We start from the raw sequence: 21592 nt of genomic DNA, 5'->3' as shown, positions 1-21592 counted from the left end.
GGCCGGTTGGCTCAGCGGTAGAGCATCGGCCTGGCGTGCGGGGGACCTGGGTTTGATTCCCAGCCAGGGCACATAGGAGAAGCGCCCATTTGCTTCTCCACCCCGCCCCTCTCCTTCCTCTCTGTCTCTCTCTTCCCCTCCCGCAGCCAAGGCTCCATTGGAGCAAAGATGGCCCGGGCGCTGGGGATGGCTCCTTGGCCTCTGCCCCAGGCGCTAGAGTGGCTCTGGTCGCAACAGAGCGATGCCCCGGAGGGGCAGAGCATTGCCCCCTGGTGGGCAGAGCATTGCCCCCTGGTGGGCAGAGCATCCGCCCCTGGTGGGCGTGCCAGGTGGATCCCGGTCGGGCGCATGCGGGAGTCTGTCTGACTGCCTCCCCGTTTCCAGCTTCAGAAAAATACAAAAAAAACCCCCAAAAACTGCACTCACTTATAATAACCTGAAATAGACACTATATAAGATGCAGTTTACTTTGTTATAGGAATTAATAACTGCATAGAAATTTGTATGTAGTGAAACCAATTTTTGCATGAGAAATAAAGGAATTTGAAACTGACTCAACACTTTTTTTTTTTAATTTTTATGTTAGAACCCTGTTAGAAAATGCTTGGCATTTTTCTTCAGGCATATTGGAGATGTTCTGGATTCAGATATAAACTAATTTGAATTCAGTGTAGAAGAACATGTAGCATTTGAGAGTTGTGTATTCAAATCCTGACCACTACTTCCTACCTGCTTTTTTAGTTTTAAGAAGCTGATTTGACCTTGCCTACCTTCAGATATCATTTCTACCTTGCAGGACAAGAATATGAGTATCTCACATGAATAATATGAGGCTAAATTTAAATAGCTAAAACATTATACAGCTGAAAGGTGAGGATGGGGAGAATCTTACCTATCTTCTCATCTGTAATATTTTTATTTATTTAAAGCATCCAGTAAATATTTGCTGATTCCACTCACTTTAAAATGAAAGTCTTTGAGGTTCCAAACGCCTGTGTGTTCCAGTGCCAACATTTTAATGTGCCTGTGAGAATGTATTTAGGAATGCAGCCTTTTAGCAGCAGATATACCCTTTCATATTATTTTGCTTAGGCTAATAGAGAGATTTGGCTGACTCATCGTCATTATAGCTAGCCATAATTGCCTGAGTGGGTCAGGTCAAAGATCCATTAAATGGATGGGCCATCTGATAGTGATGGTTTTAATACCTTCGGTTAAATACACAACACCATTATGCCTCTCATTTATTCCTTGAGCAAGCTTTTGAGTGCCCACAGAGTCCTGGGAGTAAGAGCTCAGAGGCCAGCATGGGAGACAGCGAAGCAGGGACTGGTGGCACAGACTTTCCACCTTACCCAGTGACCTACCTCCAGCCAGCACTGCTGTGCTCAAGAGTGATGTCAACTGGCCAATACACTGTTTCTCTGAAGTGGTGGATAACTTGATGATTTCAGAAGAAAGATAGCCACTTATATCTTTAAAATGTATTTGTAAAAGACACTGTTCCCTGCAGAGTCAGTTCACATGCCCAGACCAGCAGCACTTGGCCTTCTCAGGGCTCCCGGAAGGCTCAGTTTGTAGCCCTGGATTCTCTCTCACTGTTAGCTGTGATTCTCAACTTTGGCTGCATTTTAGAGTCACCAGGATTTTAAAAACCTAGTACCCATTGCTTTGCTTTGTAGTAGACCAATAAAAATATCTCTGGGACTGGGTCTGAGGCATCAGTGTTTTTTACAGCTTTGTAGATTATTTTATTGTACAACCAAGGTTGAGAAAGCTTTGTGTGATTAGACACTGCTGAAATGCAGGTGTGAGGATGTGTCAGAAGACAAGAGAAATGGACTTCTTAATTCTGCTACCATTGATAATTTGATATATTTTGTCATAGAATAACAGTGAGACAAAAAATACTCAGTGTTTGCCTTGCCTTTTTCCTTTCCCTATTGTATTTGTAACATCTTCCTGATTTAATTTTAAATGATGAATGCATTTCAACTCCTTAACATGTAGTAGAAATAACATAATTCTTCCTCACTTTATCTTTTGACCAGAATGATTTACTTCCATCCATAGCAAATGGTTTCATTGCTGTTGCAGCAACCTCATTGTATAGAGATTGTTCTTCTCATTTTAGAAATAAGGAAGCTATGACTCAGGTTAAGTAGTTTCTTCAGAGTCACACAGCTGGTAGATAGCACAGCCAGCATTGGAACTCCCCTGTGTCTTTCTCCAAAGCCCATATTCTTTTCATCATAAACTGATTCATTGAGCAGTTATTTTATTTTATTTTTTTTCATTTTTCTGAAGCTGGAAACAGGGAGAGACAGTCAGACAGACTCCCGCATGCGCCCGACCGGGATCCACCCGGCACGCCCACCAGGGGCGGTGCTCTGCCCCCCAGGGGGCGATGCTCTGCCCATCCTGGGCGTCGCCATATTGCGACCAGAGCCACTCTAGCGCCTGAGGCAGAGGCCACAGAGCCATGCCCAGCGCCCGGGCCATCTTTGCTCCAATGGAGCCTTGGCTGCGGGAGGGGAAGAGAGAGACAGAGAGGAAAGCGCGGCGGAGGGGTGGAGAAGCAAATGGGCGCTTCTCCTATGTGCCCTGGCCGGGAATCGAACCCGGGTCCTCCGCACGCTAGGCCGACGCTCTACCGCTGAGCCAACCGGCCAGGGCCTATTTTTATGTTCAGCCAGTTTGAATCCTGCTCAGCAACAATAGGACCGAGACGCATTTCGTAAGAAGGGCCTCACTATGCATGCAATAGGTATGTGATAAATGTCTGTCGGGTTAGTGCAAAGCTGAATGCACAATATCTCTGATTAGTGTGAGAAAAAATAATGAATTGAGTTAATTTTAGCTCTTCTCCACCCCCTTTAAGAAAAAAACAAAAAGTACAGTTTGGTAAGAGGTCATGAGTTGGCAATAATTATCCCAAATAATGAAAGTGATCTCCAAAATACAATCACAAGTTTTCATAAATGTTGGGTACTATATTGACCCTCTCACTCTCCCTCCTCTTCCCCCCTTTCCCTCCTCCTCCCCCTTTCCCTCCTCCTCTTCCCCCTTTCCCTCCTCCTCTCCCCCCTTTCCCTCCTCCTCTCCCTCTTTCCCTCCTCCTCTCCTCTCTTTCCCTCCTCCTCTCCCCCTTTCCCTCCTCCTCTCCCCCCTTTCCCTCCTCCTCTCCCTCTTTCCCTCCTCCTCTCCCTCTTTTCCTCCTCCTCTCCTCTCTTTCCCTCCTCCTCTCCTCTCTTTCCCTCCTCCTCTCCCCCCTTTCCCTCCTCCTCTCCCCCCTTTCCCTCCTCCTTCTCCCCCTTTCCCTCCTCCTCTCCCCCCTTTCCCTCCTCCTCTCCCCCCTTTCCCTCCTCCTCTCCCCCCTTTCCTTCCTCCTCTTCCCCCCATTCCCTTCTCCTCCTCCCCATTTCCCTCCTCTTCCCCCTTTCCCTCCTCCTCTCCCCCCTTTCCTTCCTCCTCTCCCCCCTTTCCCTCCTCCTCTCCCTCTTTCCCTCCTCCTCTCCTCTTTCCCTCCTCCTCTCCCTCTTTCCCTCCTCCTCTCCTCTTTCCCTCCTCCTCTCCTCTCTTTCCCTCCTCCTCTCCCCCCTTTCCTTCCTCCTCTTCCCCCCTTTCCTTCCTCCTCTCCCCCCTTTCCTTCCTCCTCTTCCCCCCTTTCCCTCCTCCTCTCCCCCCTTTCCTTCCTCCTCTTCCCCCCTTTCCCTTCTCCTCCTCCCCATTTCCCTCCTCCTCTCCCCCCTTTCCTTCCTCCTCTCCCCCCTTTCCTTCCTCCTCTTCCCCCCTTTCCCTTCTCCTCCTCCCTATTTCCCCCCTCCTCCCCCTTTCCCTCCTCCTCTCCCCCCTTTCCTTCCTCCTCTCCCCCCTTTCCCTCCTCCTCCTCCCCCCCTTTCCTTCCTCCTCTCCCTGTCTTTTTGGTATAGTTGCAAGGAGAACCGCATTAGGGTAACCAGAGTGGCTATTCTAAATACCTGTATTCATAACCAATTGGATCTAAGTTACCCCTTAAAGGAAAAATATCCCTTATTTTGTTATGAAATTGATACAAAGGAGCTATTTAATTAAAAGCCTTTGGACCTTTACTGGGAATCTTCCAGGAAAACCCTTCACTGAGTTTGGTTTGACTTCAGAGTAAACCGTATTTTTTTAATTAATTTATTTATTGCATTTACATAGATTCTAGTGTCTCCCCAAAAGCATCCCCCCTCCCCTGTATTCCCTTCAACATCTCCCTTACCCCCCCTCCTAACAGCACCTTCCCCCTCCCCTTCCGGTTTAATTCCATGCCTCAGTTCACATTGTTTCTTGGATTCCTCAAATGAGTGAGGTCATATATGATATTTTTCTTTCTCTGCCTGGCTTATTTAGGTCCGTTTTTGTCTCCTACTCTATACTGTTTCTCACCTTTTCAAACGGAGAAACTTTCCCATAGTTGAAAAATGGAGACTTTTAGGGTTGGCTTTATTTATGTGTACATTTTGTTGATTCCAACCCCTTGTGATTTCCTGTTTTTTAAGAGCTGGGACATCATTGAGCCAGGGGGTGACAGGGCTCATATGACAGAAAAGCAACATCGGAAGACTTATATTGAATCAATTCTTATTCTAAAAATAAAAATGTCCTGTTACATTATTTTTGTCTATGCTCTTTTTTTATTTCCCTGTCCACGTATTCTCAATGGACTTGGGCATCGTTAGTGTACACCTTTGTGTTCACATTTCCCTGTGTTTCTCGTCTAGGTCATCAAACCCCTTTTAAAAAATTAGATTCAGTTTGTTTAAAACTTTCCTCTAAAATAAATTTCTTTATGCGTAGTATATATACACACAGAAAAACAATATACACACACACTAACACATGCGCACACACGATTCTTCACTCTGAAATAATTGTATTTGGTAAAGGCTGTAAATCTGTTGGTGCAGTGCCCAGAACACTGATAGGTTCTAGGTGATGCTTACTGCCTCCCCATTTTATGGGTGAGGAAACTGAAGCTAAAAAAGTCGTGTCTACAGAGCTCACGCAGCAGCTCGGGGAGACACGCACCCACGGTTCTGAGGCTGAGTGCTGTCGTGCTGACGGACACACTGGCTCAGGCAGTACCCCAGTGCTGGAACTCCCTGGGGATGTGTGTTTTTTTAAATGGCTCAGCTTGCTGAGTTTTCACTGGTGTTTAAATTTGCAAATGTAGTAGACAGTAGAGGAAAAAGATCACATACATACATACATAAAATGGACTTCTTTTTACTGTTGATGCTGGTGTTAACGGCAAGACCATATGCCAAAATGAAATTGGAGCTCTCATCAGCCGTGCAGAACTAATGCATGCCTTTTCCCCTTCCTTTTCATTAGGGCAGAGCTTGGGATACGGCTTTGTGAACTACATTGACCCCAAGGATGCAGAGAAAGCTATCAACACCCTGAATGGATTGAGACTTCAAACCAAAACAATAAAAGTATGTTTGTTTATTTTTGTCTACATGAAGAACAGATTTTAAAAAATCAAGGTCTACTTCTAGTTCTTTTCCTGTATTCACTTTGTGCCCACCTAAATACTTCACTGGGCTTAGTGGAATTTTTTTTGTTTTGTTGCATGAATGGGGAAACTTTAGGAGTCCTTTGTGTAATCACTTCTGTATCAGCAAAGGGACAGCAGCAACTTTTTTTTAGATAAGTACTTTATGAAGCCTACTGAATTAAATCTTCCTTTATAGCAAATAACCTGCCATGTAACTTGAGGAAACCTTAGGCCAGTTCTTTCAGTATAAGCATTGGCACACTTGTTCTTAAAGGGCCAGGTAGTAAATACGTTGACTTTTATGGGCCACACAGTGTCTGTCACAGCTACTCACCTCTGCTCTTGTCGCTTAAAAGCAGCCATAACCACCACAGGAACTGATACATGTGGCTTTGATCCTATAAAACTTGGTTTATGGACACCAACACTTGAATTTCATGTAATGTTTGTGTGCCACAAAGTTGTCTTTATTTTACCCCAATTATTTAAAAATATAAAAACCTTTGTTAGTTCATGGGTCATAAAATAGAGGTGGCAGGCTGGCTCTGGTCCTTGCGCTCGCATTTGACTGTGGTCTAACAGATTCAGCTTACTTTGAAGGGACCTACTAGAAGAGCTTATATGCCACACAGGTGGGGGTTTTTCTATTACATTTTTCTTTTCAAGACAAGTTGTAAATAATTGTGTGGATATTTTCCTTTTTTGAATTTTTAGAGTTATATAGATTCTCTCTGGATAAAAAGTGAATGCAATTTGCAGTATAGATTTTATTTTCCTTTGGAAAAAGGGATGTTGCCTCTGGCAAACCCTTAGTTATCTGTGCCATAAATTTTCCCTCCCCTGCCCAGTACAGACATTGCCAATCAATCACGGCAGTCTTTCTCACCGAGTTTAGATATGGGTACCAAATATTTTTCAAAATAGTGTTCTAGACAACCTCAATCAATTGACTCAAGTTGAAACCTGTTTTCCTCCCTTGATTTAAGAAGTCTGCTCAGATTATAGTCTGAAATGGTGAGGGGTAGTTAGTCAAGGCTGACTGTGGCATTCATCTTGCTTAGAAACTTGTTTAGAAAATCTCTGCTCATTTTTTCAGGCATCTGGAGATGGAGTGTCATTTTTGTGCTTAAAAGTTGCTTTTCTCAGAATTATCATTAAGGTAATTTGTTAGCCCTGGGTGGTTTTGACATTCTTTCTACTGTTGGCTCATAGGAGAAATAGCTCCCAGCTCTGAGTAATCTTAAAGGAAAGTACAAGTGGTGGCCTTCCAAATATACTTGGATGTAAGATGTTCAAGAATTCTACATGTTTCTTTATCAAGAAAATGTCACATGTGTGAATACTTTCACCCTTGAGTCAGGAAATGAATTGGTTCCTATGTTATCAAATTTGTGGGGGAAAAATAAGATTTCGAATACAGCCTATGCTCACAAAGACTTAAGTTTACTTTAATGTAGGTTTTCCAATCTGGACTGCTTTTTCTTATTGTTTATACTTCTCTGTATACTTTTTGGTTGTGTCACAGAGATTAACCTTTTAATAGTACTAATAATTACTAATCGAGTGCTCTTATTAAAAAGAAAAGACATTCAATATCTGGTTACCTTCGGATTGTTTTGTGTGTTCTCGATCTTATTGCACATGTTTGCAGGTCTCTCAACTTAATTTGATATCCAGGATTGCTGCTAATTTACAAAATTTTGAGGTTCTGAGTTGTGGTTAAGATATTAGAATAGATGGTTGGGATGGCTCATTTCAGGATATACCCTTTTCTCTGTTCCAGAAATAACCAACTTTTTTTTATTTAAGTGAGTCAGTTCTTTTGCATTCATGTCCACAAGAAAGCAGAAATTCGGGGGAAACAGGTCCCCATAGAATAAGTTTCTGTCACCCACAAGAAGACCATTTACTGACAGCTGCTTCCTCACTGTCCATTGCCGGCCTTCTCTCAGGGCCCAGCTGCTTGTGCAGAATACATGGAATAAAGGACAGTAATGCCTTGTGGCTTTTACACTGTGACATCTGCTACTTCTCTGCTTTTCTGAAATGGGGGTGGGGTAGTGGATAAGCAGGAGGCTCACTTCTCTCCCTACCCCCAGTTGGTCCCTTCAAAAATATCAGATAACAGCTGGTACCCTCAGTTTGGCCCAAATTTCTCTGAGAAGCGAAGCAGACCATTTTCCAAAACTACATAGTACCATTATTTTTGTCTGTTTGTTCTTTCTGTGTATTTTTTTTTTATTTTCAGTTAGATATATTTTGTGTTCTTATCCAGCATCTTGAGCCAGTTCTTTTCTGGTATGCAAAGTACCTCTTGGAAGCTGCATTTAGGCCCCTATTAATTACTTCTTCACCCCCCCCCCCCTTCTTTCAGTCCACCCTGGAGGAAGGTGTCAGGATAATCTTACAAAAACACCACTTTCCTGGTTTTACTTTTCACTCAGAATTCTCTCATATTTCCCTACTGTTTTACCACATCATTTGGCTTAACTTTGGAGTGTCCCATTGTTATTACTGTTCTCCATGGTAATCAGACTGGCTCTTTCCTTGCAAGCTGCTCTTGTTCCTGGTCTGTGTACATTGTACTTACTAGCTCCCACTTTCTGGTATTCCTTTTCCCACTCATTTTAGTTTAATAGTGGCCATCCCATGTTTTATAGCCCATCTGAAGTCTTTCTTCACTTGTTGCCTTGCTGGGTTGTTTTAGCTTTGGTTGGGTTCTCCTCCTCCTTTTTAATTTAATTTAATTTTTTAATTTATTCATTTTAGAAAGGGGAGAGAGAGAGAGAGAGAGGAGATAAGAGAGAGAGAAGGGGGGAGGAGCAGGAAGCATCAACTCCCATATGTGCCTTGACCAGGCAAGCCCAGGGTTTCGAACTGGCAACCTCAGCATTTCCAGGTCGACGCTTTATCCACTGTGCCAACACAGGTCAGGCCCTCCTCCTCCCTTTTTAATGGAGACAGAGTCAGAGAGAGCGACAGATAGGGATGGACGGACAGTAAGGGAGAGAGATGAGAAGAATCAATTCTTCATTGCAGCTCCTTAGTTGTTCATTGATTGCTTTCTTATATGTGCCTTGACACAGGGGCTATAGCAGAGTGAGTAACCCCTTGCTCAAGCTAGTGACCTTGGGCTCAAGTCAGCAACCTTGGGCTTCAAGCCAGTGACCTTGGGCTTCAAACTAGCAACCTTTGGGCTTCAGTCAGCGACCATGGGGTCATGTCTATGATTCCACGCTGAAGCCACCAACACCTCATTCAAGCTGGTGAGCCTGTGCTCAAGCTGGATAAGCCTGTGCTCAAGCTGGTGACCTCAGGATTTCGAACCTGGGTCCTCTGTGTCCTAGTGCAATGCTCTAGCCTCTGCTCCACCACCTGGTCAGGCGTGTTCCCTCTTCTTTAAATATGCTCTCTACCCATGAGAAACCGCAAAGGTTTTGGGATCGAAAACACCATGTATACTTAAGCATTATGCTCTGTCCCTAGTGAAAAAGTCGAGATCCGTCATGTTCTATAGTTGAACTGAGATCTGGCAGTTAAGGTTAGAGCAGTGACTCATGTCTGTGTCTTCTTCTGTCTAAACTAAAACCCTGTGACACTATGTGTTCCTGTAGAAAGCTGCAGTAGATTAATCGACACATATGCTATATATAGGTATGCAAGTGTTCATGTACTTCTTAGTTCAGGTTTCTGTTATTTTCCAAGCCACTTAGCATTTAGTATGTATTTGGTAAAATTCCTAGGTATTGGAATACTGAAATAGTGAATCAAGTTCTGTGAGAGGTGTTTTATCATTTTCTCTTGGTGCTTTCTAATAATATTAGCCCAGTAGGATTTTGTGCAGGTGCATCTTGCATTGAATGACAAGTAGTCAGTATTTCTGCATTGGGTGAAACAAAGTTGTTCAGGCACATCCAGACTTGGCTGCATCAGTATCACAAGGAGAGTAAGTTAGTAATATAGGTTCTGGGACACACTTCAGACCTGTTAGATCAGTGTGCAGAGGGGAGACACAGGAATTAGACAAAAAATGCTTCCCAGGTACTGAGGAACAGCAAGGCTAAGACCTAGCACTTAGGAACTACCAAAATGTACCCTTTTTTTAAATAGGTTGATTGTCTAAATACTCAATATTTTTGAATATGTAGTTCGGTTCTGTCTTGACCCTTTACCTCTGTAATCCTCGTGGATAATTCTTTGAACTGGAATGTTAACCATGTTTTCTCTTGAGCATGCTGAATGATAATTTAGCATTCAGAGTAAAAAATAGTTCATGTAGTCTTCATATTTTTTTAAAGTACAGCTTAAAAATTAGAACAACTTAATATGTTCACCTAATTTAGAAAGGTATTTATTTTAAGTAGGAACATTCGTAAGTTAAAATCTCAAGATGGTTATTTTTCTTCTCCAAAGATCACTTTTTTCTCTGGTTAGGACAGTGTCCCAGCAGCTTACTTTGCTGGTAACATCAATGACCTCTGTACTGCGTGGACAGGCAAAGCCTGCTCGTATGTTGTCCCTAATATAGAGATGGTAACTGAAATGTAAATATAATGTTTTTAACTTCTGATATTAGGGAGGGTAGTGAAAAGGGTAGTTCATGAACAATTCAGACATCTGGCAGTGGGGGTGGGGGGATCTCATGACAGAGTCAAAAATTGCATGTTGGGGTAGGATGAGGGGTGAGGGTCCTTATCAGTGCTCTCTTATCCCCTGTAGGAATGCTTTATTTTGGGTACCCGTGGTTGTGACTACTGTGTTCAGTCTTCATGTTATTTCTCTACTCATTTTGGTTGTGGAGCATGTTAAGTATGATAAAATCTAAGTATGGTTTAAAGCCAACACTTTTGATCTTTTGCCTAGGATAATTATATCAGACTTAAATTCATGATTAGGAGAATAAAATCATTCATTTCCAAAAATATTTTATAGAGATTTTTTCCTCCATCAAGTACTGTGAAGATGTAATTATCACCCACACAGTAAAATGTGGACGCCTTGATTGTGATATGTTGCTTCCGAATTCTCCCCCTTCTACAACCGGCCTAGAAAGCTTAATTATTCCTGAAAGTGGGCTTACTTTATCTGAAAAGTAGGAGATATCTCAAGGAATACAACTTTTCATTATCATTGATAGCTACTACTTCTAAGAATCTATCTCTTCCCTACTCCCCACATCTCTACAAAAAATTCTGTCTGAAAGTGCTCCCAGCATAGAAAAAGTACCTAAGTTTTGTTTTAATTAAATATATCTATTTTTAATCATTCAGACATAGACAAGGCTAAATTTTACTTTTGCTTAAAAATTAAATGATACTCTTGAGAGTTATTATGCTAAATGAAATAAGTCAGACAGGAAAGGACAAAACCACATGATTTTACTCGTATATGTAATAATAGAACAAGAAGTAAAAAACTAATAAAATGAACAGAAACAAACTCATAGATGCAGACAACACAGTGGTGGTTACCAGAGGGGGAAGAGGATGGTGGGAGGGCAGGATGGGTAAAGAGGGTCAAGCATGTGGTTAACAGATGGAGACTAAAGTTCAGGTGGTGAGCATGCCATACAGTACGCAGATGACACGGTATAATCTTGCACACCTGAAAATCATAGAATGTTGTTATTAACCAGTGCACATAGGAGAAATTCTGTTATAAGAAACTTGGAATATTAATTAAAAATAGTAATTTCTGTTTCTTAAAGTGTTCAGTTTATTAGTGAGCAATTAACTGAAGCCAATAAACCTTTATTGTAAGCGACTATATTGCTTTTTAATATTTTTTGTTAACGGTGTACCTTTTTATAATTAACCTACCCTTAATTAGTAAATGTCATGTTCGCAGACTTTTTTTCTGTTTAACATAGACTTTATCTTTAGTAGAGGAGGAATTTGGAAGTACACTTCTAAAATCTTACCCTACCTGACAGTGCTAATGCGATTTAACTGGATCTGTGATCTTGGACAAGATCTTGGTCTTTTAAGTTAACATTTATATCTATAAATGAATTTATGTATCATGGAATAATAGTTCTTCCCTCTTTTTTAAAAAAGTTTTCATGGCCTACCAAATGGCATATTAAGAAAAGGTGTAACTATTTTTAGTGAACTCTTGCTTGTCATATAGAATAACTGAGGGTTGAAATGCAGCACCTTGTCCTGAAGTCATACATTGTAGCTGCTTCCTTCTACCACAGTTGAACATGAGCCATCACAGTAAAACGTGTGCTGGGAAACACTTTTCTAGCTCAGCCTTCCTTTTGGTACAGGATCATTGGGATGGGGTTGGTGTTTATCATTATAAGTTCTTTTATAAAATTGAATTCTAACCTTCGGTAACTAGTCTGTAGATGCTGCATAAATTGGATCCCCACTGTTGAGAGGATAGGGCATGGAAATGGGATGCAGTGAAGCCAGCTCCGAGCTTGCCACCTGGTAGATGCTCTGCCAAAATATCTGCAGCACCATTCTGAGGTGTTCGACATAGGGGTTTTATAGAAGTGGTGATGCTGGAGTCTGTGCTTTTGTAGGGAAGTTTGAAAGCAGATGGTAAGGAAACCACATAGAATTAGCTAGAGCAGAGAGCAAGTATGGGGGAGTAATGGGGCAGTGAGCCTGAGAGCAGTTAGGGATCATAAAAGGTAGGAATGCAATGCCAAGGAGGCATGGTTTTGCACTGTAGGTGGGAGAGAACCACCGCTGAGTTCAGAGCAGAGCAGTGACCAGAGTAGACTTGAGTATTTACTGGGAGGGGAAGGTCTGCTTTGTAGTTGAGCTCCCCATCTCTCGGAGGCCCTCAGACTACCTCAGTGCTCCTTTGGCTTACACAGTTCAAGTTGTTATGTGAAGCTATAAAGTGTAGATACTTGTTGAAGAAGTGTAGGCTTTACACATTTATAAAGCATCTTCTGTAAAGTACCCCTTATTTCAAAACTTGCATATAGGCCATTACTTGACTTTTTTTTACCTTGACCAGATTTAGAAATTTTGGAAGTAATAGTCTGAGAGATAGGCATCAAAGTAACTGACAGCTTTTGAGATGTTAGCCAAAATTATTATTTAGCTGGTCAGAGCTCTTTAATGGAGGAACAAGAGTATTAAAAGTACGTATCAGGAGTGGAGGCAGAACTGGAAACTTTGAGTAAGCAATTTCTTTGCCTTTTTAAAAATACAGACTGTGTTTTTTAACTTCATTTTTAACCAATGGTGTGGAGCTCTCTGGAGCCATGTGCCAATTTAGCAGTATATTCTTACAGCTGATTGTCAGAAACTTTTTAAAATAAAATTCTTACCTATTTTGAGTCCAGTTCACACAGTCCTTATTTGAAATGAGGAATAACATGTTTTTTGAGTAATGTGGTATTTGTTAATGCCAATTATGTGTTCTGTAGATTGCTCCATTATTACCAGCTTTGATTTTATTTTTATTTTTTTAAACACAAAAGGCCTCAGAGGTTGTTACTTATCTAGGGTGATCTAGAAAGTGTGAGTGAGTGGCCTTGCAGGTCCAGAACTTGGTTGTTTTGACATCAGTCCTGTTGTGTTACTTCTGCTCCTTGTAAGCTCCCACCGAAGTGGGAATTAGACATTTGAAAATTCCCAGAGGGCAGTGACTAGGCATTCTCTGTATGGCTTTCTGTAGCCATTGCCCGTAGAGGCTGAGTCTGCACAGAGGGAAGGTTGAGAAGGAGGTTTCTTGCTGGCAGTGACCTAGTTTGTTTCCTGCCCATCCCTGTCTGGGGCCATGGAGGGTGGTGATGGGAGAGCCTCAGCTGTTGACTGAACACATCTCCCCCTGCCCCCCAGGGAGATTCTAGATCATTTTATTACCCAAGCATACCTCCATCTTTCTTGCCTGTTTCTGCAAGGCTCTCTTAACACTTGTCTGCTTGGTTTTCCTTCTGCTCTTCAACGGTAGAATAGGGCTTATTGTCTTTCATTTATGACTCAGGAGTAGGTCAGTATGGTGGCTTCAGTCTGTCCTACCAAGCCGGCTTGAGAGGTTAAGATAGGTGTGCTGACTACTAAAGAAGGGTCCCTTAATTCCTTGCTGTATCTGCTTTTTGTAGTGTTTCCATAGGCTTTTTATCCTTGTCTGGGTTCAAGAACAATTATTCCTTGTAGGTAGGTAAATATTCCCTTTTATCAATTAAATGAAGCTCAGGTTAAGCGACTTGTTCAAAACATGCTGTAGCTGACAGTACTTACTACTGGGACCAGACACACAGCGATAGCTGATGCCTGCTACTTTTATTGATTTTAGTTTCCATCTCACATTATTGGTATTCAAGTGTTTTGTTTAGAACCGGGTTTTAGGTAGTACTATAAACAAACTGGATGGTCTCTTGGTAGCCTGACTTGGAGGCACTCAGTGTCCTGATCCTTTCCAAATCAGGTCTCTGTTGGTGCGAGGGTGGTGTGGAGCTATGCCTGTGGCGGGAAACAGGCTGTCTTCCAGGCTGAGCACGTCACACAGCCAGACCACCAGTTTGAGAGGGGAACAGTATCTAGAGGTCCTATCAGGCAGATTGGTGAATTAACATTGATTTAAGTATTTTAATGGTAATTATTAGACAGTTAAAAGGGTTACTATAGTAACTTGATGAATATCTGTTTTCTAGGAGACTACCCATTTTTTGAGGATGTTTTTTTCTGGTAGGTTCTTACGAATCATAAATGCAAGTTTTTAAAAAAAATACAGCAAATTGTATTTGCCTCTAAATTTGTGTGGACTCTTTAGAAAAGCACGTGCGGTCCATTTTCTTAGTCCTACCTCTGCCAGATTTTCCCGTCATCGCCTTGAGCATCAGTTCTTGGCCGGAAGTACTGCAGCATACTTGTGGAGTTGTTACTTTGAGAAGTTTCTTGACATACTATTTATAGGCAAGTGAAAGGGTGTTCTACAGATTTTGAAAACAATACAGGAAATCTGGTGGTGGTCTGCCACCCCTTCCCCACTCCACCGCAGCCCTCCCCCCCCTCTGTGAAGAGCTCCTTTGAATAGACTGACTGCGTCAGGACTTGGAACCACAAGTCCTGGCTTTGTGCTCTCCTTTTGTTCTCTTCTAGTTTTCTCATTTATAAAACAAGTGGAGATGGTACCAGGCTACACAGTTACTTTGAAATGTTTTGCTTGGCATGTGGAGGTAGGAAATAAGTTGTTACTGACCTGTTACTTTCAGAGAGAGAGAGAGAGAGATCAAGAGTAGTCAGTGGTTTTTCAATCTCCCTTTTCTATATTAAGTTGTATTTTTAGAAATCTAGTTGGAGAGGAATTAAAAAACTGCTTTTACTCTGAAGAAAGTAGTCACACTATTTAAGTTCTATGGTTTATTTTTGTTGGATATTTTAACAGTAGTTACCTGGTGTTACAGAGAAGTGGACTTTGGAAAAGATCAATAAATCATGCTAATACGACCTGTTTTGTGATCATTACTATAAGGTTACCTACTCCCATAGGAGTGAGAAGTTTAATTCTTCCTGCATAGGTTCCGGGGTTGCTAATGAGGCTTGACCATCAGTTGAACAGTAGGAAGGGCACAGAAAAGCAGAGCACTTGCCTGGTCCTGGAAATGGACAGTTCACAAAAAGCTTTAATTTCCAGTTTTGTTATATGACTCTTTAGAAATTCCACTATTCCTGCTTGATTTACTGAAGTGACCCTGTTCCTATGCCTAGAAAGCTCTGACCTCGTAGAATCCGTCCAGCATAGCAGCCTATGCAGAGACTGGCCAGCTGATGAGCTCTCTAAGGTAGCCAAGCCACACTCAACCAATCTGAGTTTTGGAAATATCTTTGGATTGATTTTATAGGCTTTGTTTTAATTTTACATTTTTGTATTTGTTCATGATTTATATTCACATACTTTACTTTCAGGATACCTGGGAAATTGTCTTACTCATTCAGAAATCAGGAAATCAACATTGGTGGGTGATGAGAAGAGCTTGACATCTGTAATTTTATGAGCTCTCACTGCAGAATTTGAGGATTATTTATTTTAAAACCCTCTACATAAGGAATTGCCAAACATCTGAATGTTGATCAGGATCACTGGGAGTAGTGTGGTTGATAAAATTCAGGTTTCTGGACCCCAATCGAGAATTACTGTATCTGATTATCTGCAGACTGAGGCCAAGGAAATATTAGTTCAATGGCCCCTACAGGTGATTCTTAACAGGTGATGGTCTAACCTGAGAACCATTCTTTAGTGGACCTCAGTAATTTGCACTTGAATAGGTCTATGGTTCTTGTTTCAAAACAAATCTATAAATAAGATTTTTGTTCCTGAGTTCGATAATACACTATCTGGAATGTTTATGGCAGATGTACTTTTAATAAACATAATACTGGATTTACTTTAAAATACATTCATTCTCTCTGTGTCTCTCACACACACGGATTTGCTCATTTTCAGAGCTTCAGAATGTGATTAAATACTTTTAACATTACATGTACATAAACATCATTTAATATTTGATCCTGAGAATGGGGAATTTGCAGTATAGTTCTCCTGGGCCCATTTATTTAAAATGAATATGTTTTCTAGAGATGGGGAGTTGAGTTATATGGTCTAAGATGATTGTGAATTCTTAGATTATGAGAGATGCTTTTCAGTGCAATTAAAATTCAACACATTTGTAGGCTCCTAACTGTACTCCTCCTCCAGCCTTCCCCAGTATCTGGATATTTGAACTTTCTAGTCAGAGTCTGAATAAATAGGAATTTACTCTATATGATAAGAACACCCCTTACAGAACATGTTAAAAATATTTAAAGAAAAACAATTACTGTATTCTCTTTTCATTTATAAACCTTTAGACCTATAAACTGAATTTTGTCCCAGAGTTGTCTGAAAGCCATGTATAGGATTGCCAAATGGCTTAGAATGTCTGCTCCGCTTAGATTTGCAAAAACGGGTTAATAAGTAATTGTCACCAACTTGCTGGGTTTTCTTTAGTTCTTTTTCATTAACCAGAGTCGTGGAGGAATTGTGCAATATGCATTGTCTGCAAACTGCTCTGGCACGCCAAGTCGAATGAACTGTGAAGGTGGGGCTAACAACACCCCTCTCCCCTTTGTACCTGTTCCCTGAGTAGTAAAGACCATGGATCTACTAGTGGCAAAGGGGATACTATTTGGTGGTTTAATTACAGCCTGTGAATGTTATTGATGCTCTCAGTCAGCAAGACCCAGGGAAAGGGCATGGTGCCAGACCATTTGGTGCTCCCCACAGTGTAATTAAATACCGCAGCACTGGATTCTAAAGTAGACGAGCATTTATTTTGTTTTGCAACAAAGGTAAAGGTGGTCATCCCCTCCTTACTGCTCCTCTTTAAATTCCTGAAGGAGTTCTATGACTGGCAATGAATGAATGATACGGTGTCTTCATTGTGTCCAGTTAAGGTGGTTGGTGTTTTCCTTAAAAGCCCTCTTTTTTGTAAAATTTTTACAGCTGTCATACAGAAGTCTTTAGGAATACAGTAATTACTTTTTGTGAAAGCTGTTTGGGGGAATAGCTCAGGTGTCTAATAGATATTTGTAGAATGAGGGATTGTCTTTGAATGAGACTATTAGTCCTGCAAATCAGTTCATTTAAAAAAGCTTTCCCTGTGATTATTCTCTAATGTCTAATCATGTGGAGAAAAAATACCGTGGCAGGTTTGAAGTTATAAAACATTTAGTAATATTTCAGAGGTTATTCCTTCTAATTTATCTACTGAATAAATTTTTCATAGTTTTATAACTTATGTCAGGTCCACAAAATATGCATAGGTAAAACTTTATTTGGTTTCTAGGGACAGCTTATAATATTATTATCCTTTTTCTCTTTGTCATAGATCTCACACAAATTCTCATCTAGGCCTTTTTAAAAGATGAGACATGCTATATAATCCCAAATATTTCCCATTACTATTCTCCCTGGCCTTTTTAATGCTATGTTGTTTGTACCAAAGACAGGCTACCTTTGAAAGAAAGTGAGCTTATTTCCTAAATTGTTTGTGCTTGTGTATGTGTACACATACACATGTACATAACACTGGATACCTGACAGGTTGGACACTAAATCATGGCTGTGTTTGTGGGTTACTTGAAATGCAGGCATACCTCAGAGATACTGTTGAGTTTCTTTCCAGACTGCCACAAAAACATGGGTAGTAATCTTTTTGCTAATGGAGGGTCCTGTCTTCAATTTGTAAAAAAAAACCCAACACCTGTGAAGCACAGTAAAGCACGAGGTATGCCTGTATAATCATGGGGTACTGACTGTTTTACACTTATCACAGATGTTCAAAGGGAGATTATAGAAATAAAATATCCTGTGTTTAAAAGGGAAAGCTAGTGCTTGACCAGGTGGTGGCGCAGTGAATAGAGCATTGCCCTGGGATGCAGAGGACCCAGGTTCAAACCCTGAGCTCACTGGCTTGAGCACGGGGTTGCTGACTTGAAGCCCAAGGTTACTGGCTTGAGCAAGGGGTCACTTGCTCTGCTGTAGACCCCTGGTCAAGGCACATATGAGAAAGCAGTCAGTTAACAACTAAGGTGCTACAACAAAGAATTGATGCTTCTCATCTCTCTCTCTTCCTGTCTGTCTGTCCCTAACTGCTTCTCCTTCTGTCACTCACTTTCTTTGTCTCTGTCTCGATTGCAAAAAATTAAATAGAAAGATTGTGAGAAATTTTTCTTTGCAAGTTTGAATAATATTTTAAAGTACAATTAAGATTTAGTAAAACTGATTATCCTCTTCAAGAGTCCCATCTAGGCCCTGGCCGGTTGGCTCAGCAGTAGAGTGTTGGCCTGGCGTGCGGGGGACCCGGGTTCGATTCCCGGCCAGGGCACATAGGAGAAGCGCCCATTTGCTTCTCCACCCCCCCTCCTTCCTCTCTGTCTCTCTCTTCCCCTCCCGCAGCCAAGGCTCCATTGGAGCAAAGATGGCCCAGGCGCTGGGGATGGCTCCTTGGCCTCTGCCCCAGGCGCTAGAGTGGCTCTGGTCGCGGCAGAGCGATGCCCCGGAGGGGCAGAGCATCGCCCCCTGGTGGGCGTGCCGGGTGGATCCTGGTCGGGCGCATGCGGGAGTCTGTCTGACTGTCTCTCCCCGTTTCCAGCTTCAGAAAAAAAAAAAAAAAAAAAAGAGTCCCATCTCAGTAGGGCCTTGTTACATTATAGGGAACCATAATAAAACCAATGATTTAGTCTCTAAGTTTATAGGGAAGGTCATGTGCTTTAAAAGTTATTAATGTCCATTATACGTGTGCTTTTTTCCTCCCCCACCTTCAAGGGCAAATGTTAAAAAACATGTAACTACAAACATTTTTTTTTTTTTAAGTGAGAGGAGGGGAGGTTGTGAGACTTCTTCGTGTGCCCTGACCGGGATCCACCCAGCAACCTGCGTCTGGGGCTGATGCTCCAATCAGCTGAGCTGTGCTCAGGGCTGATGCTCGAACCAATTGAGCCACTGGCTGTGAGTGGAGGAGAGAGAGAGAACAGAGTATAAACGAGAGAGAAGAAGATGGTCACTTCCTGTGTCTTTCCTTACTAGAGATTGAACCCAAGACTTGTGTACACTGGGCCAATGCTCTACCGTTGAGCAAACTGGTCAGGGCCTGCAAATTGTTTGTTTGTTGTTTTTATTCAGTATAGGAGAGGCAGAGGCAGACTCCCCCATGTGCCCCAAGGTGATCCACCTGGCAAGCCCACTAGGGGGCAATGCTCTGCCCATCTAGGGTGTTGCTCAGTTGTCATACTCTTCCTAGCTCCTGAGGCGGAGGCCATAGAGCCATCCTCAGCACCTGGGGGCCAACTTGCTCCAGTTGAGCCATGACTGCAGAAGGGGAAGAGAGAGAGAGAGAAAGGGAGGGGGAGAGGTGAAGAAGCAAATCGGTGCTTTTCCTATGTGCCCTGACCAGGAATCGAACCTGGGAGATCCACATACCAGGCTGACGCTCTACCACTGAGCCAACTGGCCAGGGCCCACAAATTGTTTTTGTTTGTTTGTTTGTTTTTAAGTCTATACAGTCGTGATTATATCATTTGGGATACGGAATATCTGTGAGTAATTAAATACTTACTTCATCAATCATTTTAAGAGTCTAGTACAGGGGTCCCCAAACTTTTTACTGGGGGCCAGTTCACTGTCCCTCAGACTGTTGGAGGGCCAGACTATAAAAAAAACTATGAACAAATCCCTTTGCACGCTGCACATATCTTATTTTAAAGTAAAAAAACAAAATGGGAACAAATACAATATTTAAAATAAAAAACAAGTAAATTTAAATCAACAAACTGACCAGTATTTCAATGGGAACTATGGGCCTGCTTTTGGCTAATGAGATGGTCAATATCCAGTTCCATATTTGTCACTGCTAGCCATAACAAATGATATGACGCACTTCCGGAGTCATGATGCATGCATTCCGCAGCACTGGACGTTGTACTGTGTACGTGAGCAACGCCGTGCTTTGTGATGCATCCTATGCTCCTCTCACTGACCACCAATGAAAGAGGTGCCCCTTCTGGAAATGCGGCGGGGGCCGGATAAATGGCCTCAGGGGCCACATGTGGCCCACGGGCCGTAGTTTGGGGACCCCTGGTCTAGTATGTACCAGGCAGCTTTGCTAAATATTGAAGCAGTGCTAAAATATGACAGGATATAATCTGGTACTTGATGTCATTATGCAGTAGGGGAGATGGCACTTACTTGTATGACCATCATTTGGATGAATGGTGAGTGAAGAGTGCAGTGGAAATGGATGTGTCACTGGCTGTCAAGAGGCCCCAGCAATGCTTTCAGAGGTCATAGGGTTTTACAAAATAAGATTTATCAGGCAGAGAAAGAAGAAAGGTATTAACTCATAAAAGAATATTTCATTCAAAGGCACAGACAAGACTTTATGTGATGTGAACTTTTTGGAAAAAAAAACTTCCATCTGAAAACTGTAAAGTGTACTTACTTTATCATGTGATAACCTCAAGAAAAATGATTGATAGGGAAATTAGATTAAACCTCCCTTATATTTTGCATTTATCCTTTTTAAGTGGAAACCTACTTTATAATAACTATAGGGGTGAATTCTGATCAGATTAATTCATTTGTTTGTGAACACATCATCTGCTTTGTTCTGCAAAGATTCATGGTGACCTGTGAGACCCATTTAAGATATTTACACATGGCATCACGGTGAAAATTTTCTATGGAGTATTTAGTGTCCACACAGATAGGATCATTATATTTTCATTACTGTATATATAAGTAGGTCAAAGAAGACTTGGCTATTTGCATGAACATTGTAGCAAAAACAGTTTTTCTTGTAGTTATAGAACGAAAAGGAATTTATTATAGATGGCATTTAAATTAGCTTGTTATTGCCACATTGATTTTGACCATTCTCCTCACCTAGCTTACATTGGGAAAGCTGTTTTCATATTTTTCAGGGATATGACATAGACACATTTTTGTAGACTGTCATCCTCCCTCTCATAAAAGCTTCACCTGACATTAAAGGGCTCTAGAATCTGCCCGAGCTCACTATTCCAGTGTTGTCATTGTCCTATGGAAATTTTTATCTTGGCTCAACTGGAATCTTCATCCTCATGCGAAATCTGGATCTTCTTCCTTGGGTCATTCTCTTCCTATAACTTGTCATTGTTTGCCAAGTTTTATTGCATAAAAGTATTTATTTTTCACTGCACATTACCTTTTTCTCCTATTTGTGGTCTGTTCTCTGAGGGCAGGCATCTGTCTTCAGAGCACCTCACAGAACACATACGCTTTTATTTATAACACCTGAATGAGGAAGTTTCTATATGTAGCTTATAAAAAATAGTAGAAACCTACTTTAGCTGCTCAAAGATGGAAAAATTCACAATTTAAGTGAAATTAAAGTGCAATTCTTGGTAGGCGTTACTGTTCATTGAAAATCTAGTCAAATGAAGGTTGTGTAAAGGACTTTCTTGCTTTTTCTTTTCTACAATAAATGAAGATTTAACTTTTGTTATCCCTTTCTGTAAGATTTTGTGCAAAATGTCCATCTGTCTGTGTCTGTGTCTATCATTTGTCTGTCATTTA

General features: G+C 41.5%; 1 protein-coding gene across 10 annotated transcripts in view; it reads left to right on the top strand.

The window, feature by feature from the left end:
• ELAVL2 (ELAV like RNA binding protein 2) overlaps positions 1-21592 on the top strand; it is a 159281-nt gene that overhangs the window by 113561 nt on the left and 24128 nt on the right. For all 10 annotated transcript variants that reach the window (XM_066368272.1, XM_066368280.1, XM_066368278.1 and 7 more), the window contains one exon: positions 5362-5465. In XM_066368272.1, the coding sequence (XP_066224369.1) occupies positions 5362-5465 (104 nt within the window). The remainder of the gene's footprint in view (positions 1-5361; positions 5466-21592) is intronic.

The sequence above is a fragment of the Saccopteryx leptura genome, chromosome 2 (assembly GCF_036850995.1).
Source record: "Saccopteryx leptura isolate mSacLep1 chromosome 2, mSacLep1_pri_phased_curated, whole genome shotgun sequence".
Taxonomy (NCBI): Eukaryota; Metazoa; Chordata; class Mammalia; order Chiroptera; family Emballonuridae; genus Saccopteryx; species Saccopteryx leptura.
Note: the sequence above shows the minus strand (reverse complement) of the source record. Positions and strands in the feature narration are given on the sequence as shown.